Below are 26,727 nucleotides of genomic sequence, written 5' to 3'. Positions count from 1 at the left end.
AAAGAGAACTCTCGCATCTGCTTTTCTCTTTTAAAGGAGTATTTTGGAACACAATGACTCATCTTTGCTTGTTTTTGTCTCAGCTCCTTGTGCTGACAAGGAACATGAGCTGCAGGGAGTGTAAAGGCTCCTATGGTGGTCAAATCTGGCCCAGGTGAAAGACAAATCAATGCCAACATCAATGTTTCCAGGGGACTCAGCGCCTGTACAGCCTTCTGCTAACAAAAAGCTGCGTTCACAAGTAAGCAGAGCTGAAAAAAACGCTATCTCCCTTATGCTGTGTGAAACGACAGCTCTCTCAGGACAAATTTTAGTTTTGGGGAAAGAACTCATGGTTTTTATGTTCAACTGTGGGTTTGTTTTTTTTTTTAATGATTTTTAATTTAGCGCCCTGTTTCATGAAGTGTAAGAATGCAACAGCATGAGGAAGGGGCAGTAGGATGTCCTTCAGTGAAACAGTCCTGGAAGGACACACAGCTCCTGAGCCCAGGCAAACATGCTTGTGGTGGAGAAGAAGACGTGCAGAGGCAGTTGTACAACAGAGCTTTATAGTCAGAATGGATTGTACCAGGTTTTTTTGATGCAAAATGGAACATGACCCAAAATCTTCACAGAACAGAAGTGCTTTCAGGAATGCAGCCAGCTGAAGCTCAAACACCTGCCTGCCTTTTCACACGGGAGGCTGCAAACCGGTCATGTCCCAATCTACTTTTTCCTCCCCAGACGTGCAAAGTTTGAACTGTCCCATGCAATTTCCCTACAGTGTCATGTGAAATGTGGTAATGCTCAGAGAAGTAGGCAAATGCTAATGGCAAACAGACCTGAAAAACATACTGCTCATGCAGCAAAAAACCCAGTTTGCTTTATAGGGAAACAGTTACAAGTGCATTTTGGGGGCTGGGGGAAAGAAAAAGAAAAATGGAGCAGGTAACTGCCTGCCGGTCAAGACAACTCTGGAGTGGATAACGGATCAAAAGAACTCCTTGCTTTATACGGATGTAGAAGGAAACTCCAGTTTGGATTTCATGGTTGACATTTTACAACAAAAAGGGGAGAGGGAGAACAAAACCAAACCTCAAATCAACCTGCAAGCAACAGGGTAATGTAATGCACAGAACCTGGAGGGAGCTTCACTGTCTGAGCTGTGAAAGGGACACCAGAACCAAACCAGAAGGGCGTATGGAGAACTAAAAAGCTCCATCAAACACAGGGGCTGCTCACTGAGACACAGGCAAGTGTGAAGGGCTGGCCTGTAGTGCCCATCCAATGGCAACCAATGCTGCTGAGCAAGTACCAAGCCATGGGTTTAAGTTCAAAGCAAAAATTAAAAGGCTTCCCAAACTCATGGGATAGGAGGAGGCTCTCCACTTGGGGCAGGGAAAGGCAGCATGTTGGCTGCTGGGAGGCTTGGCCCAGTAAACACGGCTGCAGTATCAACAGAAGCTGGACCAGGAAGGATGCTCTGAGCTACAGTGGTTGTCCCTCTCAGTGTAGAGAGGCAGCCGGTGTTTTACAGCATGACTGTAAAATGCCTGAGAAGCAAATGCCTCGCCATGCTAACACTTCCCTGTAGACAGTTCTGAAGCTCTGGATATCTTCATTTCCACATGAGAGTCATGTCCCTGAGAGGTACTGAAGGGAGGGGATTCTAGTATATGCAAAATCAAGGGTGGGAAATGCAGAAAAGCACTGATTTTTCTCTCTCTCTCAGGTTAGCTTTGCACTTTGCATTGTTTTCCCAAACTGCATAGCAGCTTACGTGTAGTGTCTGAGACACTGGGGCCACGGAAATCAAAGGGGCTTCATGAATTCCAACAGCAGCACCAGTGAGTGCTAATTAAGCTGCTGTGCAGAAAGGTCCCATTCAAAGGACTCCAAAATCACACACACTCTTTCTCACTTTGGCCCTGTGGCTGCTGTTTTAGAGAGCTGTACCATAGCATGATCTGCTCAATTTAAAGCTCATCAACTGCTGGGTGGAGCAATGGCCAATACCACCTTTCTCATTAAAAAAATAGGAAGGATAAAAAGTTAAAGACTTGAGACAGGTGAGCACGATGCATTCATGCGGCATGTTTTGTTGCGCTCCTCTTAACAAGACAGGAATTTCAGGTGTGCAGGAGTGGAATATAGCAGAGGCAGAGCAGGAGACAGGTCCTCTTTGCCTCCCACGCCCTGCCAGCTACCCGACAGGGCGTCTCTGGAAGGAGAAAAACGACAGCCTGGAAGTGGGCCTGGGAACTGTGCCCTGAACCTTCCCCTTACTCAAGTACATCTCAGCTAGGTTTACTTTGTGTAACAAATGCACCAGAACAGCACACACAGATGTAAAGCTTTTCTTTTGCCAACTCTGTTTTGAGAGAATATATGGCAAACGGCCAAAGCTTTACACATCTGCACCTGTCCTGGTGTGACTCGTAAGAAAAGATGGAGACAGCCACGACAGAAGAGTCCGCTGCATGTACATGCAGCCAGCCTACAGCTCCTCATAGTCCCCACCTCCTCGCGGCTTGCTCATGCTGGCTCCTCCTCCTCCAAGAAAAGCCTCAAGTTCATCTATCTCACTGTTTTTCTCCTTGCTCTTCTTTTTCTTTTTCTTTTTCTCCTCTTTGCTCTCCTCCTTCTCTTTGCTTTTCTTGTGTTTACTCTTCTTTTTCACAGACTTCTCCTCTTCCTGCAAAATGAGAAAATTTTTATTAGTAAACCCTCTGAGCATGCCAGTAACCCAGCATATATCACCCTGAAACTTGGCTCTGACAGGAACCTTACTGAGAGTGAAGCATCTACTACCAAGGCTGGCTTGGAGTTAATTCCAGAAGACCCTTCTGTGAGATTGGACAGAAGAGAGGAAAGACCATCTGGTTTATACATAGTAGTGGTCCATCAGGCAGTTTGTGCCTGACAATACCACAGTACTGGACAGGCAGAAATGTCAAAGACAAAGCCTCCTGCAGACTTCCCTTGCTGCCTCTGAGATTAGGTCTGTCGGGGACCCCCCTCTGCTTGGAAAAAGTCACGGTGCTATCAACAGACACAACCCAGCAGAGATGTACTGCTCTATTTAATCCTATATTTTATAAACTCGAACACTGCCTTTTCAAAATTCAACTGTTCTAAAAGCTTGCTTTTAAGCTTAATGGGCTGCAGAGCCTGGGAGGCACAGATTTGGCTGTAGGATGTGAGAATGGAAGGAAGTCCACCAGGTACAGAGAGTACACTGTAGATGGCCACCCCTCTCCTTGGCTGGTAGATAATATGGCAGATCAGCTCTGAATAATTAAATAGTACCTCTTTGCTTTTCTTTTTCTTCTTCTTTTTCTCCTTAGAAGGTTGCTTATCTGTTCAAACAAAAAAACCCAACATTGTTTTTAATCAATTTAAACAGTAAGAGATGCAATTCTGCCCTGTCCCAGTTTCCAAGAACAAAATATTCCATCCTGGAGCCATGTGTGAAGGCAATCCCAACATCTCAGGACAAACTGAGCCCCTTTAGAAACCAACACAGGCCCCAGCAGTCACACCCTAACTTAACCATACACATCTAGTTTAATTATGAGCATTATATTATCTATATCATTCTGTGTTATGAACATTGACCTGGGTGTTCACTGTATCACAGCTACTAAGAAACAAATATAGAGACCAGCTCTACAAACTGGTCCAAAGGCCAAATTGGGGACCAGATTATTATTTCCACAACTGAAGAAGAGCTCCTGGGAACAATTTTCCTCTGACCACTAAATATTTGAAGGCAGATGGAAATCCTACCAGGCATGGTTTGTGCTTCTATGAGTTGAGCTAGTAATGGAAGGACCATTCAGGACATGGTGTCAACAGACGGGAGCACCCTGACAGGCTAGCACTCACTGTTGTTTGAACTGTGTATGGAAATTATATCACCACGAGGCCAAAGCGTCAGCGCTGCAGCCCTGCTCTACAGGGGTGGCTACTTTTCATGGTATCAAATGAGTCCCAGAGTCCATCACTGTCAAAACATTTGTCCCAAGTTACGGTAGCTGATGATTTGGCTGCTGATTTGACTGCTGAATGTCCACTGCCTTTGCACAAAACCTTCTTGAACAGGAGAGTATCTACTTGGCTGTTTCACAGAAGGCTTTATAACTGCACCATGTTTCACATGTGGTATTCAATTGTCAATCTTACCTACACACTGTTTTTTCCTCAGCTGATCTGTAAATACAAGTCAGCCATGGAGAAGTCTAATTGCTCGTCAAGCTCCAACTGACTGGCTACCAAGATATGTTTTTATATTTATCCCAGAAAGAGGAGATAGGAGGAACCCACGTTGAATTATTAAAGATGCTAAACCGAAGCTAAATTATTGACCTGGGCCTCTGCAGACGCACTTCTAGCTATTTCAAGCTGTGCTGTTCAGCAATTCAAAGCGACAAGCCGATGAAGCCATCGCAGCCTGTGACACCTTGCTTACACTTTTGAAATAGCTATTCAAAGGCATCTCTCTCTGGTGCTGCTTACAGTTCCCCCCCCCCCTTAAGTCTTTAACTTCCCATCTTTTGTGGTGACATCAGGGGCAGATCTATAGGAAGTTGCTTCGCAGTAATGCCAGGACAGCAGAAATTATTTGCACAAGTAAGATTCGTTCCCTCAGGGAATGGGGGGGAGGGGGAAGCCCGAGGAATGCTTAGGTTGTGATCAGAACCCCACCCCACCTTTCCCAAAAATAGAAGAGCAAATTGGCAGGGTATGTCAGAGCATTTTGCTCAAGTTGATCCAAATTCTTGAGGGGGTGGACACTGTAATGCTGAACACCACTTCCCAGGCATGCAAGGCTAAGCAGGAAGCCTTAAACAGAACCAGTGTGTGAAAGATGTGCTCCTGCTTCCAGCTGGGACAAAAATAATACATGGCTGATGCCGCAGACGAGCAAAGTTGACCCCGCCCCCATGGAGAAAAACTTAAAGTTATTTATGCTGTGTTAAACCACATTAAAGACTCACAGAGGGCACTGCATGAAGTTACAGGGTATTTTATTTAGTGCAAATTGGTTTGCTTACACCCTGGAACCATTTTGGAAAAAACAGATGCCTGACAAACAAAATCAGCAAGAGTGAAAATAAAGTGTGACCTTTACCTTCCTCACTGCTCTCCTTGGGACCAGTTTCTTCCAAACCCAAACCAAAGAGATCTGAGTCATTTTTCAGTTTAAAGGAGTGGACTGTTGATTTCACAGGTTGGGGTGGCTTTGTCAACGAGGTATCGTCATCAGATATTTCAGAGAGATCTTCCCGGACTGGGAATTCATCCTAGAGACAAGAAAAGGCAGACAACACCAACAAATCTTTCAACCAAAATCTCTAAGCATTTTGTACACAAAGACGTCAGATGTCAGCAGGTGGGGAGGAGGGAAGGAAATGGTAGCTGAACTGAGCTGTTACTGTCTGGAAATCAATGTCCTTGATCTTATAAGCTCTATCTGTTTCTTGCCTCAGTAAAATGCCTCAGTAGTGCTGGTACTAGAAAGTGTGCTCTGGTAACTTAACATTCATGCTTAACATTCCCTGATGTAAAGGGATTAAACGAGACCTTCAACTGTGTTAGCTTAGCAGCATCAGCCTCTAACTGCCCTGGAGAGGCACCTCTGTTTTGGGGAAAATCTAAAAGGCTGAAAACTCACCTCCAGACCTGACAGACAAAACCTTTTTTCTGTGTAGCTCTGTGGGGTCTCATAGAATCATAGAATCATTTCGGTTGGAAAAGACCTTCAAGATCATCGAGTCCAACCATTAACCATGCCCCCTATAAACCATGCCCTGGAGTACCCTGTCCACTCGCTTTTTGAATATCTCCAGGGATGGTGACTCATGTACCAGAGCAACATGCAGCAGGGCCAAGGAAGCGGTCTGTGTTTGCAGAGTAATTCCCTTCATCGAGTCAAAAGAAAATGTGCTCCCAGGGCAAATTTGCCCCTTCAATGTGGGCTAAAAACCAGGATGCTGCAGAGACTGTATATCACCCCAAAATCCCCTGTCTCTGCATGACAGGAATGGAAATGAAGTTTAATGATCTTCTGATACCTGCCAACTGATCCTCTTCAGAATTCGTTAACCATCCTTTCTTTATATCCTCCATACTGACCAAACACGGCCTCGCTCTGCTGTTGATCTAGGCAATGCCCCCCTCCTCCTTGCTAATGGTGGTGTTTTTACTGCTTTGCCTGACCAGTAAACCTTGTAGTTGAAAAGCATTGACAAATTGTGGGGCATCTCCCTGACACTGTTGCAATGGCAAGCTCCCTCACAAACCCCATCTCTCATCGTTGCATGCTAAGAGAAGTAAACTTGCTCTAAATACTTTTGCTTTCACATTAAAGTGCCAAGAAAAGCAGGTACTGAAAATGCTAAACGAATGGAAAATTACTTAATAAACAGCATGGCACATGGGCAAGGTCAAAGAAACTAGGACAACCGACCTTTCTGCAGGATTCTGGAATGATGCAAACACAGAAAACGCTCCTGAACACCAGCTAACCCAGACACCAGGAGTACCCCTGAACAGCAATTGCCCATCCCAAATCACGGTTAGCAGTTTCTAGAGATTGCTCTGCTGGCTGTGAGTACAGATCACCGAAATCAGGGACATCTAGAGCCACAGCAGCAAGTTCCTACCAGCCTAGAGAAGATACTTGACTTTTCTCCATCTTTAATACATGACAGGGGCAGAGGGGACTCCTGCTGCACTGTGTGTTTGAGCAGACACCTGCAGGCAGCACTGAGCAGCTGCCCATGTGCCGAACGTCACAGAGACATTATAGCTAACCCGACTATACTGCAAAGTCCTTCTCAGGCAGATTTTCCTACTTCAGTAAAAAGCTTTGCCAAGCAAATTTTGTTAGGCCTTTTGATTGCTGGATTGACTGTTGGGAGCTCACTCTCTCTGGCATGCATACACTTCTACATGTTAAACTTTGGGTGAAAAAACATTAGCTTTGTATTTTATACCTTCCACACTACTGGACTGACTGCATTTTGGACCTACTGAGAATAAACAGCACATTAAAATCCATAAGCACAAACCTTGTTGCCGTGTGTGGCTTCAACAATCAGAGCATTAGTGGGTTTGTGCTTATATCAATCTCTTCAGGTTGCTTAGCACCTGACTTGCTGCGACTGCTGCTGAGAGATGGGACAGCAGATGAAAGCCCTGCTCAGTGAGATGCCTCAACACTTCAAGTTCAGCTTCGCAGCAGCGCACAGGGATTCATGCATGTTATTTACCATTTTCTTCTTCTGGCTGTCAGAATCCTCACTTTCGAAGTCTGGGTCATCCATTACAAATGAGAGCATCTGAGTAGCTATTGGTCCCTCTTGATCACTGTCAGACTCCTCAGGCTTTTCCTCTTTGACCACTTTCTGCTTGAGAGCATGTCCTTTGCTTTGGGAAGTGGTCTTTGGCGCCTGGACTGTTGCTGGGGTGGCAGCAGCAGCAGCAGGCAGGCTAGTGTGGACCTTGCTGCTGCTGTTTCTTTCAGACCCAGAACGTGGAGGTAAACTGTCAGGAGGTTTCAGGTCAGTTGCTTTGGTCAAAATTGCTTCACTCTGTGGTTTCAGAGAATTTCTGGAAGACCTGAGAAAAAGAAACAAGTTGTCGGAGCCTGTCCACCCCCATTGTGTGAAGCAAAGCACTATGACCAATTAATAGCTGAGCCTGCCTCAAGCGCTGCAATGTGCATCTCAACAGGAAACGTAGTTCATCCTGGGGGCAGGGTGGTCAAACACATAGCACTCAGAGGCTGAAGATAACCCTTGTATCTCTGTGGACGCTGATGCACAGGTGCCTGCACCAGCAGGCCACAGCTGACTATCACCCACAGGATGTGGTATGTGGAGAACGTGATCCAGTTCACCGTTCTCCAGCACAGTGTGTGGTGAATGACTTCCACTCCCTTCACCACAAGACTCTACTCCTCTGTCCTCCTCACACTGCTACAAACAGACATTCAGGCACTCAGTTACCGTCTCTTGTTCAAACTTGAGAAGAAGGCTGGGCCATTCCCAAGCAGAAACATACCAGTGACCACAGGAGCACAGTGCTCAAAGGCATGCTGCCTAGGTGCAGTGGAGAAAACACTGTGTAAAGCAGTCACAACTAAAGTAAATACAGCCCCAGCTTACAGTTGAAGGAACAGGCTGATAGAGACACCAAGATTTCCCACAGGATGCAGAGAAGTCAGTGGCAGGACTGAGAAGAGGCCCAAGCTTGCCAGCACAACCCCACACTTCAGGCCGTGCTTCGTACCTTTTCTTTTCCTGCTCCGTGTCGATGTCTTCATCAGGTATGAGTACAACCTTAGAGCCCTTCACCTCTTCCTCTTCCTCCTCCTCACTGGAGAGGGTGACGTTCTTGCTGGGCACCCGTTCTGCTGCCAACAAAGGTTTGCTGGGGATTTTGTCATCCAGATCCAGGTCATCTTGGAAACCTGCCACCATGGGGTTCCCCCCGGGCACTTCTCCATCACTGCAAAATAGACAATGATCAGACACAGCACCACCAGGATGTGCTAGGACAGACATGACTCCCCTTGAAAGCAGACTGCCGCTTGCCTGCCTCTTCCGGTCAACACCCCTCAGCCCAGGGCAGCAGCACTGCCAGCCTTCCCCCTGCACACTGCCCAGCTGCTACGCTGTTCAGGCTGGACCTGCTCCCTGCAGGCTGCAGTGGTGGCACAAGCCCTGTACAAAATGGGCCGCGGAAGGATGCGTCACACAGTGGCTGCTACCACTCAAGCTAAAAATAAGTGGCTGCAAAAGGTGAGCCTCAGCGCTACAGAGCAGTCTGTTGCTTCAGCTCTATCAGAACGTCTCCAGTCCAACATGCAAGGATCAGTCAATTAAACCATGGGAACTGCTTGCCTTAATCCCCACATTCTGTAATTAAACCTGATCACATACTGCCACGACTATGGGAATTCACTTGCAGCCATTAGCCTCCTGGAATTATTTCTATTTCTCTGGTGCTCCCTGAAGCAGGCAGCTACCCAGACACCATAACCATGCTTTAACATTCCCCAAATTAAATTAACCTAAGGACACACTTCTAGAGCTAGGAGTTTGTCAGACTCCCTGGATGTAACACAGTTATGTGTTCAGAGGCATCTTGATAGAGAGCTTCGCAGCTGAAATTACCAGCTGAGGATTCTTGTATGATTGTCCCCAGGACTCAACAATTTTAATACTTTCTGAAGGATTTGCTCATGTCAGGATTATAGATATTTTTCCCAGCCTTGGCTGATGAGCCTTTGCATCACCTTTCCTCATTCTATTTGCTTTATCTGCAATGGATACCCAGCTCCTTCTTGATAACCCACCATACACAAGTCACTGTCCTTTTAATGACTCGATATGGATTGTACAAACACAGCCTTCATTTTTATGCAGAGACAAAAAAAAAAGATTATAGCTTGGAACAGATTAGATTTTAGAGGCATAAAAGGAATCACAAAAACCTAAAATCCTTAATCTGGAAGAAGGTGGTGTTCCCAGTCACCAGCACACGGCCAGCACTGGCAGAGACAGTAGAGGATGGTGGGCTGATGGGATGGGAAATGCCGAGGCCCTAACACAGTCCGGACGATTGTACTACTCACTCAGGCTCTTCTTATGGCTAGTTACTGGTTTACAAGTTAGTTTTAAAGAATTAATACATCTGCCAACAGATAATGGAGTCATTTATGACATATGGGACACCACGCTTATGACAACCAGCGCAGCACATTGAGAGTGATTACAACCAATGCTTGTCTGGGTTAGAGTGCTAAGATCAGGGCCCACATCCGCTCCCTCCTTCTGTTTTTGGTGTGGATCCCTCTGCTTTCAGGACTCACAAGGCAGCTCCCCACTAACCAGAGACAGGCTGCTGAAGAGCCCCTTCATCAATAACACTGCTGCGCTCATACCGAGCCAGAAAGGAGGCACACAGCCCATCCCACACAAAGGAGAAGAAAACTGGTGCCCAAAACAGCCTCCAAGGCTGGAGAAATTACAAGTGAGCTATTTCTGAGGTCTGTGAAGCACTGGCAGGGTTTCCTCTTGAAATGCGCTGAAAAGAAAATGGAGTTGCATCCTAAAAATGGCAGGGTATTATTCTGAACTAGTGACACTGCATTTCTTTAACACGTCACTGCTCTATTAAGCATGGGGACTCTTCAGAGATTGCTGCCTTCTACTGCACACCATACAAGACTTGCATCCTTTAAAGCATTAAGGACAGAACATCCACATGTGTACACACACCTGCACAAAGTGGGTCATCTCCCTTTGCAGTGAACACACTGCCTCCATCTATAACTTCCACACAAATCGTTGAGTGACAGCTTAAGAGCAAAGCAGTAGAGTGAATATACGTCAGGAAAATCACTACTGCAGTATAAACAAGGTCTGACAATGCAAAATTAGCATCAGCTTGTGGTCCTGAGGTTCCAGCTGGGAGGAATTCAGAGCACGCAAAAACAAGCACATCGCACCACTCTCTCCAACACTTGATGCGCTGCCAAGCCTGCCTTACTGTTGAGCCAAAGTGTTTGCAGGCACAGGTACCCACCAAAAATGCCTACGCTTGCTGAGGTCTGCGTCTGAGCTACTGATCAAAGAGCATGTCGGGGTTTCCTCAGTGAGCCCTCCGTTGTATACACAGAATGGCTGCCGGTGATGAAACAAATCCTGCTGCAGCCTGAGCACAAGGTCTCAAACCTGGATCGATTGTGTTCCACTAGCCCTGCCGTGCGGCCAGTGGAGCCAGCCCCATGGGCAGCCCGTGGAATCCTCTTGCCACATCAGTTTTGGGGGCTAGAGAAAGAGGAAAAACCCAAACTCTAATAAAGCAGATAAGCTAAGGGAATCACACACCACAGGATGAGCCTGCATGGCTGTATTCTAGGAGATGGGGGCCTTCTACTGTGAACCAGTGTCCTCAGCTTCTCTCACTTGGTCTAGTGCAGCTGGGTACCACTATATAAGTAACAGATGCCATAAAAGCATAGAACCAGTTCAAAGCCCTTCAGATGTAAGGACAAGGAAATCTAATGAATGTTTAAGATAAATGCCTAGTGATGCTGAGAAGACAGAATAGGAATAGTTAGGTGCAGCATAAACTCACTTTGAGATACCTACAGCCCACCCATGGACCTAGACCAGCCTGACCCAGCAGGAGGGAAGAGGGGAGCCTATTTGGAGCCAGATTAGCTCCTCCAGTGCAGTCACATAACACACTGGCTCAGGGCATTAGGCTAAAGAGCAGAAAATTAAGTCCTGAAACAGCAAACTGGGAGATTGAACTGCCTTCCTAATTAACTGGTAAAGAAACTGATTTTGGGAGTTCTTTTTATTGCAAGCTAGAGAACCATAACACGCCATTAAACAAAACCCAGGGCTCCATTAATCTCTGTAGATCTGTGCTGGGATTTAGCTATAGCAACACTGAGAGACATCAGAAAGTGCTGAAAGTCTCAGCAGCTGTCTGATCTTTGGGCAAGAATAGCCTTGTTCCACAGGCACGAGCGCATTCCTCAATGATAGCACACTTAAGAAAAAGAAGTGTTTTTTTCTAACATTACTGCTCCATGTCAACTCCTGCTCCATTGTTTAGAGATGTTACGGAGTAGGGAATGGGAGAAGTTCACACGACATCATTGCAAAAAAATCAAGAATTCCCTACGTCAACAAAACGGACAAGAAATACCAGATTTACAGCCTCTTTCTGAAGCTCAGAAAAGCAAACAAGTTCTTACAAATGGAAGCAAACACACCCCTGATTTCAGGAAGCAGTTCAGTTATACAGCATAACATCCTGCTCCAACAATGAGAACAAGACCTTGCCCTCTTCCCCAAGGAGTCGTCCTCTAAGTGAGAGAGCAGCTGGAGTGCATGAAGCTCTGCCTGGGGATGGATGAGGAGCCAACTGAGAGCTTATGGGTTAGGATTCAAGGGAGGACAGGTAAAGGTGACACTATAGTGGGTGTCTGTTACAGGCTGCCTCACCAGGAAAAACAAGTGGATCAGGCCCTCTATAAAAGGATAGGAACAGCCTCATGTTCGCAGGCCCTGGTGCTCATGAACTTCAGCCACCCCCATATCTGCTGGACAGACAAGACAGCAAGGTGTAAGCAATCCAGGAGGTTCCTGGAGTGCATTGATAACTTCTTCCTCTGAGTGATAGAGGAGCCAACGAGGACAGGTGCTCTCCTGGACCTCATACCCACAAAAAATGAGGGGCTTGTTGGGAAGGTGGAAGTCGAAGGCAGCCTTGATGGAGTTCAGGATCCTGAGGGCATGGAGGAGGGTAAAAAGCAAGCTAGACTTCAGGTGAGCAGATTTTGGCCTCTTCAAAGATTTGCCTGGAAGACTCCTGTGAGATAAGTCCCTGGAGGGAAGAAGGGCTCAAGAAAGCTGGTTAACATTCAAGGATCACCTCCTCCAAGCTCAACAGCAGTCCATCTCAGTGTATAAGGAGTCAGGCAAAAATGCTAGGAGGCCTGCACGGATGAACAAGGAGCTCCTGGATGAACTCAAACACAAAAAGAAAGCATATAGGGGGTGGATGCAAGAACGGGTAACCTGGGAGGAATACAGAGACACTGTCCAAGCATCCAGGGATGAAGTAGGAAAGCTAAAGCCTAAAGGGAATTGAATCTGGCCAGGGATGTCAAGGACAACAAGAAGGGCTTCTATAAGTACATAGGTGACAAAAGGAAGACTAGGGAAAATGTGGGCACATTGCTCAATGAGAAGGGGCACCTGGTTACAGAGGCCGTGGAAAAGGCTGAAGTACTGAATGCCTTCTTTGCCTCAGTCTTTACTAGCAAGACAGGTCTTCAGGAATCCCAGGTCTCAGACATGAGGGGGATTATGTGGAGCAAGGAAGATGCACCCTTGGTGGAAGAGGATCAGGTCAGGGATCCTGGACAAAGCAAAACTGGACATACTTAAGTCCATGGGCCCTGATGGGATGCACCCATGAGTGCTGAGGGAGCTGGCAGATGTCATTGCGAGGCCACTCTTGATAATCTTTGATCAATCATGGCGACTGGGAGAAGTGCCTGAAGGCTTTCCTGAAGAGGAAAGCAAATGCCTCTCCTATCTTCAAGAAGGGCAAGAAGAAGGACCCAGGTAACTACTGCCCAGTCAGCCTCACCTTGATCCCTGAGAAGGTGATGGAGCAGCTAATCCTGCAAACTATTTCCAGGCACATGAGTGAACAGAAAATCATCAGAAGTAGTCTGCATGGATTTACCAAGGGCAAGTCATGCTTCATCAACTTGATAAAAGTCTACGATGCAATAACTGTCCTGGTAGGTGAGAGAAGAGCAGTGGATACCTGGACTTCAGTAAGGTCTTTGACACTGTCTCCTATAAGATCCCCCTAGGGAAGCTGTTGATATACAAGCTGGATGAGCAGACAGTGAGATGAATCGAAAACTGGCTGAATGGCTGGGCCCAGAGGGTGGTGAACAGTGGCACAAACTCTAGTTGGAGGCCAGTAACTAGTGGTGTACCCCAGGGATCAATACGGGACCCAGTCCTGTTTATCATCTTCATTAATGATCTGGATGATGGTGCAGGGTTAACCCTCAGCAAGTTTGCAGATGACACCAAACTGGGAGGAGTGACTGATGCACAGAGGGCCATGCTGCCACCCAGAGGGACCTTGTCAGGCGGGAGAAATGGGCTGACAGGAACCTCCTGAAGTTCAACAAGGGGAAGTGCAAAGTCCTGTACCTGGGGAGAAACAACCCCATGTATCAATACATGCTGGGGGCCACCCAGCTGGAAAGCAGCTTGGCAGAAGAGGGCCTGGGAGTCCTGGTGGACGCCAAGTTGAACATAAGTCAGCAAGGTGCCTCTGCCTCAAAGAAGGCTAATGGTATCCTGGGCTGCATTAGGCAAAGTATTGCCAGCAGGTCGAAGGAGGTGATCCTTCCCCTCTGCTCAGCACTGGTGAGGCCACACCTGGAGTGCTGTGTCCAGTTCTGGGTGTTCCTCAGTGCAAGAGAGACATGGGTATACCGGAGAGAGTCCACTGAAGGGCAACAAAGGTGCTTAAGTGACTGGAGCTTATCTCACATGAGGAAAGGTTCTCTCACATGAGAGCTGGGACTGCTCAGCCTAGAGAAGAGAAGGCTTGGGGGGACCTTATCAATGTATTTAAATACCCGAAGGAGAGTGCAAAGAAGATGGAGCCAGGCTCTTTTCAGTGCTGCCCAATGACAGGACAAGAGGCAAGGGGCAGAAACTGAAACACAGGAGGTTCCCTATGAACATTAGGAAACACTCTTTCCACTGTGAGGGTGACCAAGCACTGGCACAGGTTGCCAGAGAGGTTGTGGAGTCTCCATCCATGGAGATACTCAAAAGCCATCTGGGCATGGTCCTGGGCAACCAGCTCTGGGTGGCCCTGGTTGAGCAGGGTGGTTGGACCCGATGACCTCCAGAGGTGCCTTCCAACATCAGCCATTCTGTGATTCTGTGAATGTAACTATCTCTGCTTCACATGTGTAACACACTGTGCACTAAGGTGTTCTCACATGACCTAACTACAAGACTCTTGCTTATGGACAGCCAGGCAATTCCTCTTATTTGGGTAAGAGAAGTAACTTCACAAATTCTCAACACACAGCCCATTCTTCTGCCACATCTTCAATGGCTCTTCAGTTTTGGAGCTTACACTTGGTTACAGCACGCCGAGAAGAAATGCTGGCAAGCTGCATAAGCTTAGCACTCAGATATCTGCTTAAAAATGTTCAGGAGACCTGAATGCATCTCTCTAGTATGTTCTCAGGCTTTGTTCCTCACTCAGATGCAAGGGGAAAACAGCTTCCAGTATTTCATTTTTTAAAACCAATAAAATCTCCATTAGGTTTGAGTGGTTTCACAGGAGAACTTTTGTGTTCTTTAGGTCAGAGAGAAATTTCTGCAGCAGTAGATTTTGCTACTACAACAACCTACTCACTGCAGTAGAAGCTGATTATTAGGGACGGTGCTTACAGAACTTTTATGTTGCTCCTGGGCACCACGGGGTTGTAATTGGCATCCTGAAGGAAATCAATTATTGCAGGTGACAGTCAGAACCACATCTACATCTCTGAATTTCAGCACATCTGGCTTATTGTGGTAGGCTCTTTTTGGCAAGAAACGGAAGGTAAAATTGGCAGACCACTGAGAAAACTGTGAACTGCATAAGGAACCAGAGCAAGACATGGATGCCAAGCTGCAGAGAAATAATGAGCATCTGAATTTGCAGGGATGTGCTGCAAGGTCTTTTCCTAGTGAAACAGATCTGTTCTAACTGCAGATGGTTACCACTGTCATCAAAGGATGAAGCTGTGAACAAGCATCCTCTGTGCTCTGGGAAAGCCCAAAAGTGTCTCTCTTTCTGCCCCCACCAGCTCATATGCACTGGAGGGCTACCAAAACTGGGGACAGAGTGCAGAAAGGCATCACAGCAGCCAAGAACATGACAACTCTACAACCAAGGACCAGGGCTCCTGCACCACTGTTTGAGATGTTTGGCTTTTTGTATAGTTTAACACCTATTTGCTTCCAGTGACCGACATTCTGGACAAGAAAAGCCTTTGTTAAACATCCAACCTCCTATCCACAGCAAGAACTGCAGCTAAAGAGCTCTAAGGGCACTCCAGGACCCAGTCCTTCGGTAAACCCCAGGCAGGTCAGGCTTGGCTGTCCTGACATTTCCTTGTTAAACACAAGAAAAATATCCCAGCTCAGCCACAGCTGCAAGCAAGACTCTTTGTAGGCCAGCATGCTTCTAGCAACCACCACTTTTTTGCCTTTCTTTCTTTTTTTCCCCCTCCTTTTTTTTTTTTTTTTTTTTAAATAAAACATCCACGTGTTCTATCATCACAAGGGATGATGATTCAGGCTGACCTGCATTAGACAGGCATTGAGCCTCACACACAGCGTTGATTTAAGTTGTTGTGGTTGAACTAGAGAACACCGAATCATGACAAAGATGTCAAAAGACACAGAATCCACCACATTCACAGATGAGCTGTATCAGCATTTAATTACTCTCCTGGTTAATCCAGTGTTGATGACAAGAGGCAGCAGGCAAGGACTATTCTAAGCAGAGGGATGCAAAGCCTGTGAGTACGCTTAGGTCATCTCTTAAGTGACAGTCTGCTTTCAGACAGCTTGCTGCACATCCTCTTGTCTGAGCAGCTCAGTATACACAATCCCTTTTCCCTTTTTTTGGTTAAAAACATCAAAGCCAGGAAAAGAAAAAAAGAAAAGAAAAGAAAAAAAGAAAATCCAGCCTACAGCATAAGCCCAGCAATCTGCCATTTGGAGGACAGAATTATAGAATCATAGAAAAGTTTAGGTTGGAAAGGACCTTTAAAGGTCATCTAGTCTAACCTCCCTGCAATGAGGAGGGACATTTTCAATTAGATCAGGTTGCTCAGAGCCCCGTTCAACTTGACCTTCAGTGTTTCCAGGGATGGGCCATCTACCACCTCTCTTGGCAACCTGTGCCAGGGTTTCACCACCCTCACTGTAAAAAATTTCTTCCTTGTATCTAGTCTAAATCTGCCCTCTTTTAGTTTAAAACCATTACCCCTTGTCCTATTGCTACAAGCCCTACTAAAAAGTCTGTCCCCATCTTTCTTGTAAGCCCCCTTTAAGTACTGAAAGGCTGCAATAAGGTCTCCACAGAGCCTTCTCTTCTCCAGGCTGAATAACCCCAACTCTCTCAGCCTTTCCTCATAGCAGAGGTGTTCCACCCATCTGACCATTTTCATGGCCTCCTCTGGACTTGCTCCAACAGGTCCATGTCTTTCTTGCACAGGGGACCCCAGATCTGGATGCAGTCCTCCAGGTGGGGTCTCACCAGAGCAGAGGGGCAGAATCACCTCCCTTGACCTGCTGGCCATGCTTCTTTTGGTGCAGCCCAGGATACGGTTCTGGACTGCAAATGCACATTGCTGACTCATGTCCAGTTTTTCATCCACCAGTACCCCCAAGTCTCTCTCTGCAGGGCTGCTCTCAATCCCTTCATCCCCCAGCCTCTTATTGATACCAGGGGCTGCCCTGACCCAGGTGCAGGACCCTGCCCTTGGCCTTGTTGAACTTCATGAGGTTCACATGGGCCCACTTCTCGAGCTTGTCCAGGTCCCTCTGGATGGCATCCTGTCCCTCAGCCATGTCAACTGCATGACTCAGCTTGGTGTCATCTGCAAATTTGCTGAAGGTGCACTCGATCCCACTGTCTATGTCACTGATAAAGATATTAAACAGTACTGGTCCCAATATGGACCCCTGAGGGACACCACTCATCACTGATTTCCATCTGGACATTAAGCCGTTGACCACCACTCTCTGGATATGACCATCCAGCCAATTCCTTATCCACCCAACAGTCCATTCATCAAATCTGTATCCCTCCAATTTAGAGAGAAAAAGAAAGGCATCCCCTAAGACTTTTCTGGAATCTGCAGGCAAGCATGCAGTGACACTCCCAACAGCATAACCCTCTCCATCCTTCCTTCCAGAATGCCATCAAGCCATGGAGTGCCCCCAAGTGTACTCCAACAAACACAAACCCCTTATAATGCCTCAGGAATGGCAGTACCAGGCCATGAAGGAGTCTGGCCATGCTTTGGGCCTCTGCAGCAGGAAAGTATTCATTAGGCAAAACATAATATCCCTGCAAAGTGCATTGTGTTCCACAAGGAAAATATCTCCAATGTTTCAGCACATTCGGCCAGAAGGGAAATCCCTTCCTCACCCAAAGCAACCCAGTGGTTTATCACTGAGCATGAAAGCAAGACAGCAAAACCAGGAAGGTGATAACTAGCTTTTACTGCTGTTCCTCGTTCCCAGGGAGCAGTGTGTATCATTAAATGGGAGACAATCAACAACTGACTATACCACAGCCAGAAAGGCTTAGGGGCAGCTAACTGCTCTGCAATCACTTTCTAAACAGTTGCAACAGGTTAGCCAGGCCCAACTCATCATTCAGACTGCACATCCAGGTATGTACCTGTCTCACCCTCCCTCCATCCTCCCTTCCTTACCTTTCACTATCGACACGGTGTTTAGTCTGTGGTTTCCCTTTGTCCTTCTGCGGGGCTGGGTCTTCTAGAAAGCTGTGGTCCAGGCTGTCATCAGGAACAAAGTCTTCCACGCTCTGTACTTTTGCAGGAGCTTCAGGGTGGAGAGGAGGAGTGGCAGCAGCAGCATCTGCATAAGCAACAGTAGTTGTAAAACACAGTGTTCACCACAAGCAAGACAGAAATTTGCTTTTTACAGATCTATCCTGCCCAGGGCCTCTTCAGCACACAGACAGCAGCCACGAAGTAGGACCTCAGCTACACAGCAAGGGAAGAGGAAGCGTATGAACAGTATACTCAAACCAATACAGAATCTTGCACTAAAGCATTCACAGACCACACACAGCCGCTGTGGTTTAAGATGCACCAGGCTGACCCGGGCTCTTAAATAGTCTGAAAAACTCTCTAGCATGGCAGCTGACTCTGCTCTACAGTGAATGCTACTATACCACAGCCAGATTTTATACCTATGCTGTGTGCACTGCTCCTGTGTGATGTCCCTTCATCATTCTCCTACCTTTTCCAGACTGTTCAGTTCACCCACTCACCTCCTCTTGCTTTTTCAGCTGTAACTGTCAGAGGCAGAATTGTTCACACTGTGCTTTTAGATGCCCTGTGTAACCAAAAGCTCAAGAGCTGCTGCAAATAGAGACTCGCTTTAATATAGCTCATTTGTAGAGACACCTTTACCCATCTTCAAGGTATCAGGATGAAAACTCATGAAATGAACATAACCAAGAAGCCTAAAGTGAGTAACCTTTTCAGAATTTGCAATATTCAACCTTTTTATTCTGCCCAGACAGCACTTCACAGCTAGTCTCCTTTCTTTTGGGTGAACCAGATTTGTATTTTTTTTTCTAGATTTTGCTCTACTAGTACAGCTTTCAGATCACTTTTGTGTACGAATAACACTATTACTAATGCCATAGAGTAGTGCTGGTGTAAGAAAAAACAAGCCAAAAGAACTACTACTACAAGACTTCAAGGGAAAGCTTAAATAGCAGCTCCCATATTTTTCAACTGCTTTCCAATTAGCTAGTCCCTATGTATGTTCCAGTAGAGGCACAGACCCTTGGCATGCTACATAAACCTAATAACACTGACAGATCAGCTTTTCCTAGCTGCCTTTTGCAACCCTCCTAAAAAGCACTGTTGAGATATCAGGACTGCAGGCCACAAGCCTAAAACAGTTCTCAAGCCAAGTGATTGATTTAAAAAAAAAGAAGGAAAAAAACCAAACCCAAACCCCAAAGATTGTAACACTGGTAGTAGACTACTTGGGTTTTTTTCTACGTATCAATATGACAAAGTTTTTTTTATTGACAAGGGATTTCTAACATTTGCTCCTCTTTGTTTGTTTGTTTCTGGGTAGGAAGAGTCAAACAAACTGAAATGGGCGTACTGTGTCATACCTGGTAACAGATTTAGGATGCAGAACATTGTGTGCAGATCTAAAACTAAAAGATTTCAACATCTGAAACTGCAAACCATGTTCCCAGCACCTCCTCCTTTCTTTCTGTGGGTGTCTCAAGAGTACTGTGAGCTCTAGGGATTGACAGTTTGAGAGGGAAGGTATTTCCAAAGGGTGATTCAAACCATGTCACGCTAATGATTTTTAGGCAGTGCCAGCTCTGCAGCTCCAGTCAGCTTCGCAAAGAAAATGAATGTGACAGGCAAATTAAGGTCCAGATCAGTAAAATTACATGCAACAAAACCCTCGATGCCTCTGCCCTGCAACTTTGTCCAGCAGGGGTTTGGAATGAACGCTGCGCTACTCTGCTCCATTGTGTACTAGTGCTAAGGAAGAAGTCAAGGCGAGCTGCCCTCCTCCTCAGACCATCTCTGAAGGAGCATATTTCCCCGGAGGGGAATCCGCTGCAGAGCCTGGACTTACGTGATCATTTCTGGCTGAATAACCTTTAAAACCAGCACTCTGCTGTTCTCTGTTAACACACAGGAGCCCCTTTGAGCTGCCACACTTTTGTGAAGACAGAGCTTCAAATAGCTTCTCTAACAATTTTTCTTGCTATTCAAGAAGCATTTGTGCTCCTGGTGAGAAGCTGACAGTTATTTTATTAGTGTCTCCTGCATGTTCACTACCTTCTTCCTGAAGCCCATCACCCAGCTGGCTGGCTGGACACAGCCCCCATCCAAGCCCAGCACAGAGACAAACCAAAACACTGATCAGGAGAAAAATAGAGACTGACAGTGCAGCTCTGTTTGGACACATGCTGCACACACACAGGGCCTGTGCCCTTCAGACACCTGTCTGCTCAGCCTCTCGCAGGGTAAAAATGAAAGGAAAACAGAAACGCCCATGGGTGACACCCTGCCTAGACACTGCACTCCAGCACCTACCTGGCTGGGGAGGAGAGGGGTCTGATGCAGGAGACGTCCCAAACAGACGTGAAATAATGCTGCGCTTTGGTGGTGGGACTGCAGCTGGAGGTGCTGGGGAGGCTGTAGCTGGTGGAGGCGCATGTGGCTGCTGGGCCTCGGGTGCAGGCACTGGTGAAAAAGATGGGGGGGGTTCGGGAGAGATGGTGGAGCTTGTGGAAAGCGGCTGGGGCGGCTGTGGGGTGCCAGGGCTGGAGCTGCCCGTCGATGTGGAGCTCGGAGGTACTATGGGTGACTGGGAGCCAGAGGAAGGGCTTTGCCCGTTAGTTGTTAGTGGCGATGTGTGTCCTCGACTTCGGGCTTCCATCATTTCAAGGAAGCTGCAAGGAAGATAAATTGTAAATATAAGGAATAGAGAAAACATGCTCACCAGAGCACCGAGCATGATGCTGGGCTGCTTTGGCTATGTGCTGAGCTGGGAGGGTACCGGTCTGCTTTCGGTGATGCTGCGACTCCCTGGGCCACAATAAATCTGGTTCACCCATGTGAGCTAAACTCACCTGATCTGCGTCGAGGCGTGGAGAATCCCAACCTGCTTTGCACTGCAGGATGAAACCTACATTTGCACTGCTACTGGGAACTCCCTGGATAGACAGACTGTAACAACATGCCAGGGCTTGAAACACAACCTTAAGTCAGTTCTTGGACATATGTCTCTAAGGGAGTAAGTGCTACAGGAATGACACATTTTTAGATTCACCAGAAGAGATCAGAGTGTTCAAGAAAACTCAAATGCTATAAAAACCTCTTCTTTCAGCCAAGAACGGATTTGAGAGGAGAATCCTTGAATGTCAGAAGAAAAGAGCTATCCAGAGGGCTCGCAGAGGACTGACTGCAATTATCTTTCTTGCAATGTGCAGATATACAGGCAGTCTCTCCCCCTGCACACAACCCCCCCTGTGTGGGAGGCAGTGGAGCCAAGCAGCAGAAGCTCTGAAGCAAGTTGTGGTCCTGGCTGGATTCCTGACTAGAAGAGCAATAAAGCCTGTACGGCTAGAGAGGGTGAAATGCTCTATCCTTTTCAAAAAGGAAACCAAGCCTGATCCTGCTGCAGCCTCCTTCTGCAGCCCATTTAGTTAGCAGTCTTTGCACAAGCTGCATGCAAAGAAACACTAACAGAAAGCCAGGCTCTTACTATGAAATGGTCTCAAAATAAAATCTGCTACATGCTGCACATCTGAGAGATATAAAGAGGACACTGAAAGTGAAGTATCATGTATAAAATCTAGGACGTCACGGACTTGCCTCTTATTTCATTAAGCCTAATGAACTCATGCACAGAGGCTCTGGGTTCAACTGCTTCTGCAAGACAGACAGACTCCATTGTGCTCCAGGCAATAAGTATGTCAAAACAGAGACTTCTCTCCCATACAGAGCACGACCTCGTCCTTCAGGGACTTGAGTCCGACAGACACCCTAACTGGAATGACTGCTAAGCAGAAAGGAAACAGCAGGGGCTAAAAGACTCTAAACCCCCTTGAGATATCATTTCCCATTTTAAGAAGCAACCTGATACACTTTTAAGGAACAAACTAATATACTCTGTGACCAGCAGTGTCTGGAGCCCTAGAGAACAACAGCCCCAGGAAGCTGTTACTTGAACTGGAAAACCAGGAGTCCTTCCTAACTAAGGAACTGGCTAAAGCGGAGATAAAGGGTAGCACTAAAAAGCCGTATTAGCTAGGAGAGAAATCCTTGGTAGAGTTCCTCAAGGATTAGCCTTGAGTTATATTTCAGCATTTCAGTGAAGTGGCACAGAGACCAGGGAAATGCTCATGAGGTTGCAAGCTGGGAGGCAGCATCAACAGAGAGGAGGACAGGGATAAGATACAGAAAGAACTGGATGATCCTGAATGACAGAAATGGGAAGAAATTCAACAGTGCAAAAGAAATAGTCATCTAACAAGTGTTCTTGCTCCAAGTTCACATGAGAATGGCTAGGAAAGACTCGCCTCACTCATTCCAGAAGACCGGACTAAAGGCTGCAATCGCAACAATGCCTGGGAGGAGCAGAAAACAAGCCTGGCTGTCGCATGGCCGTCTACTGCCTATCACCCGCGACCACTGTCAAGGCACCTAAATTAGCGCCACGCTGTGGTAGCCTCACTGATGCTTCTACCAGGACCTGGGGCAAGGCTTATGTGCTTATTCCACCCAGCAGACTGGCTACAACAAAACAAGCTCCTGGCAGAGCTAAGATCAGAGCATGCGACAGAGCATCCATTTCAGCATCCTCTCTCCCAGGGGACTAGTATCTGGGGTGAGCTATGCGACAACACATTCCATTGAAAATGATGCATGATTTGTCACGCACCAACGAGAAAACATAAAGGAGCTTAACTCTTGCACTGAGCTCTGTGGAGACTGCATCAGGTTGGTTTGGGACGTGCACAATGCATCACACACCCTGCAAGAATATAATAGTGTATTTTCAATGCATCTCTGTCAACATGCTGCAGGGCCGAGCAATGGCACATCAGTCCTTTCTTGAGGAGGGGGTCACCATACATGCCATTCAGCATCCCTCAAGGCAGACTACACAAGGCATCTGTGGCAAGGGAAAGATAAGCCAAGGGTACCTGCAATTCAACCCTTGTCCAACAAAGTGAATGCTCTGAATCCACAAAGCCATGTGAATTGCTATGGCCTGAAAAGTCATCCATGAGACTTGCCTGCACAGGACATGCGGCTCTGCAGATCCATGCCAGAAGCACTGAGTGCTAAATTCTGTCATCCCTCCCCTCCCAGCTTTGATTCAGGGCTCCTGGCGAAGGCAGGATGGCTGAATAGCTCTGCTTTGTGGTATTTATTCCTCCTCCTCCCAAGCCCTACTCAGGGTTAAAGACTCCTGCCTCCCAACTGTGAAGAGAGATTAATCCCAGCTGATCTACATGAACCCCTGTTCCTGTTTATAGCAACGGCGATCCTGGCTGGAAGGCCTGCAAGCTTGGTCACTGCTGCATCCAGCATCCAAGATACTGATGCCAGTGCTGCTTGCTCTCCTGGCTGAGCTGAGCTCTCCGACTGCCTATGTGAGCACCTAAATCACCAACACTACACAAAAACAGAACCAAGCAACCTCTGAGTCTCTGATCAGGATGCTGGGTCCCACCATCAAGGCAACTGGGTAGACTCAGGTAGGATAAGATGATTGTACACTGAAGACTAAGGAACAAGGATCCTATATGAAGTATATACAAAGTACATATATAGTCATTTTAGGATACAGAATATGAAGCTGAAAGAGTACTTAAAGCTGGACCCAACAAAGCACAGGACACTTTACAAAATCAGGGTATCTGAAGATTTACTGTACTTTGTACTACCAAAGCTGCCCACTTTGGAAACAACCTGCTTTGTTCTGGGCAAGTAGCCAGCTCCAGAGGGAGGGAGGACTGCGACTACCACCTGTTTCTCCTGCAGAAACACATGAATTTTAAGAGCTGGAGGGAAAAAATGCTATATAACTGAACTATAAAGAGTGTCATCCTTCCCTCCAGCTCAGCTAGTCTCGAGAGTAACACACATTCAGGCTTCTTCTGCACCTGTGCTCCTATGCCTTGCTCACCTACATTATGTAAAGGGCATAAGAATAAGAGACAGCAAGTTATTTTTAGCAAAAAGATACAATGGTTATTTGGGGACAGCACGACACAGGCTCCTACCGCAGCACAGCACCAAGGAGATCTGTGGCACGTGTGCTTTGTATCACCTTCCTCATCTCCAACCAGACATGTGGGCCAATCTCTATGCTGTGTGCCATGACACCGGGGAAATAAGGATGGTCTGATACTGGTTCTACGTGGGCTGCATAAACCAGCCCTCCTGAGCTTTCATATTCATATCTTCTTCCGTGAAAGAGGTAGGTGGAAAAACAGCATACGTGAAAACGCTGCCAGCAAGCTCTCAGTAATTTCCAGGATGGAGGTGTCTAAGCATCCTCCACACTTCGAAAATACTACATAATGTATGAATGCTTTCTCTGGCTTTACACACGCTCTTCAGAGGCACAAGTGTGGCTGTTTTGGGAACACACCAGCCCAAACCTGCCACGTGTCTGTTTTTTCTCATATTCTATACAATCTGGCCACTGCATTCCTCATTCTATCTTTTTTGTCAGTCCTTTGCAAAAGGACTTATTCAAAATCTTACTGTGAAACAAGCAGCTTCATGTCCACACTAGGTGTAGTCAACCAGGTCCTATTAAAGCACAAGATGAACTCATGCTGTGACCTGAGTACACTTGTTCACTTGGGATATAGAGACAGCAAACATGCCACGCAAGTCCAGGTGGGTTATCTGTCCTCACCCATGCAGGCTCCTTGTTTGCCTTTCAATCCTTCCTTTTCAGACCAAGTAACAAGTCCACATCCTCAAAACCCCTGAATGATTCACTGTCAGTTGCACCTGCTTGCAAGAGGAGACTTTTATGCAATTTTAAAGATGAACATGCTCTGCAAGAACAAAAATTCATCAGGGCTTGAAGTTACTCTTGCTCTGCTCCCAGAACAAAGAAAAAAAAGCAAAAAAGAACTTGTTAGCCTAAAATTGTAAGCCCTCATGTTCATTTAGGTTTGAAGACAGGAGCAGCCTGAAGCTTTTTGGCTCCTGGTTCTAAATTGCTGTGATCAACTTTTCAAGTGTATTTCATGTGGCAAGAAAGGCTTTGGGTTATTTTATTAATTGTGAAAATGAAGATTAATAGGCCGTGTGACATTAATTTAACCGGGGTTATTGAGGGTTAGATTTCCACATGTCTGTTTTGGGCTCATTAAAGGTACTGAACCCGATTCCCGCCTCAGCCCAGGCCCCTGAATGTGAAATCAATTGCCAAGCAGGGTTGAATCCTGCTTCCCAGGCCTTGGAGAGTACAGCCCCTCCACAAGAGCTCCTCAGGTTTTCCACTTGACGCAAAATGGATGCAGCAGGATAACACCCCCCCTCCACAACATATGCGACAAGCTCCATGTTCTCCACTTCTCTAGCAAGATCGATGATGATAGGTTTAGTTGCAATTAGTCCTTAATGCAGCCCCCCACAAAAAACATGACCTAGAGTCCCATCTAGTACACGTTGGCTCCTGATCTGTCTGATGGCAACAGTGACTCATAGCAAGTGGAAACAATAAAAGTGGGGTAGGGGGAAAAGAAAGCAAAAGTGGTTTTACTTTCCTAACTGATAATTCAGCCTTTAGTCAGTGTGATTCCAGACCAGTACTTCAATATAGCTGAAGATACAAGAGAACAGCTCTAGCAGCAGGTCCTCCTGCCAGACAGTGCTAGCGTTACTCAGCACCATGGTCTTTGCAAAGTTACAAGCTGTGCTCAACACAGAAAAAACAAACAAGCAAATAAAACCCCCAAACCCACTCAATGACTTTGTAGTGAATAAAGCTGTCTAATGCAGGGAGTGTGTCTCCCAAAAGAAGAGTCCTCATCAGGAGAGTGCAAATGCCTTTCTGCAGTCACTGGTCCATCATTCATTCATAGGACGAGAGGAAACGGCCTCAAGTTGCGCCAGGGGAGGTTTAGATTGGATATGAGGAAAAATTCCTTCACTGAAAGGGTTGTCAAGCATTGGAACAGGCTGCCCAGGGAAGGGGTTGAGTCACCATCCCTGGAGGTATTTAAAAGACATGTAGATGTGGCACTTAGGGACATGGTTTAGTGGTGTTATGTTTACGGTTGGACTCAATGATGTTAAAGGTCCTTTCCAACCTAAATGATTCTACAATTCTATGATTTTCCCTACCTGGACAGTAGCATCTGGCTATCCAGGATGACCTGACAATGCAGATGGCAGCCATGTGGCTCTGCCAGGAAAGTACCCAGGAGGACTGCTGTCATGTGGCAAACCTGGGACAGATCCTGCCGCTGCAGAAGTTGTAGCTTGGATCATACAGTATGTCAGATAATCTGAAGTTCAACTGCTTTGAATATAATTTTACAAAGCCTAACACTTTGCTTAAGAGCTCTTAAACACAAGGAGTAAATGATCTGAAAACTCATTTCTTATGAACAATTCCTGTGAAGAAGCTGGACTTTACACGCTTACAAATCAAACAATCACACAGTGGTTTATAGATGACAATTTCCTGAAGCTTTTCAAAACTGAGTGTGAAAGAAGATGGGATTTCTCACAAAGAATAACTTTAGTATTCCTTTTGACTAACTCATATTAATTCCTAGGAGAAAAAAAAAGAGAAACTCTCTTTCATTCAAAGAGAGTTG

The 26,727-nt window shown here is 46.5% G+C and overlaps 1 protein-coding gene across 6 annotated transcripts in view; it reads right to left on the bottom strand.

Moving 5' to 3' along the window:
• Positions 1 to 531: 531 nt before the first annotated feature.
• RABL6 (RAB, member RAS oncogene family like 6) overlaps positions 532 to 26,727 on the bottom strand; it is a 60,163-nt gene continuing 33,967 nt past the window's right edge. For all 6 annotated transcript variants that reach the window (XM_052815042.1, XM_052815043.1, XM_052815044.1 and 3 more), the window contains 7 exons: positions 20,459 to 20,817; positions 18,065 to 18,230; positions 8,278 to 8,496; positions 7,257 to 7,605; positions 5,114 to 5,285; positions 3,289 to 3,338; positions 532 to 2,674 (listed from right to left, as the gene is read on the bottom strand). In XM_052815042.1, the coding sequence (XP_052671002.1) occupies positions 2,477 to 2,674; positions 3,289 to 3,338; positions 5,114 to 5,285; positions 7,257 to 7,605; positions 8,278 to 8,496; positions 18,065 to 18,230; positions 20,459 to 20,817 (1,513 nt within the window). In that variant the 3' untranslated portion in view covers positions 532 to 2,476. The remainder of the gene's footprint in view (positions 2,675 to 3,288; positions 3,339 to 5,113; positions 5,286 to 7,256; positions 7,606 to 8,277; positions 8,497 to 18,064; positions 18,231 to 20,458; positions 20,818 to 26,727) is intronic.

Source organism: Harpia harpyja, chromosome 19 (genome assembly GCF_026419915.1).
Source record: "Harpia harpyja isolate bHarHar1 chromosome 19, bHarHar1 primary haplotype, whole genome shotgun sequence".
Lineage (NCBI taxonomy): Eukaryota > Metazoa > Chordata > Aves > Accipitriformes > Accipitridae > Harpia > Harpia harpyja.
The sequence above is the reverse complement of the archived record's forward strand: the minus strand, read 5'-3'. Positions and strand labels throughout refer to the sequence as shown.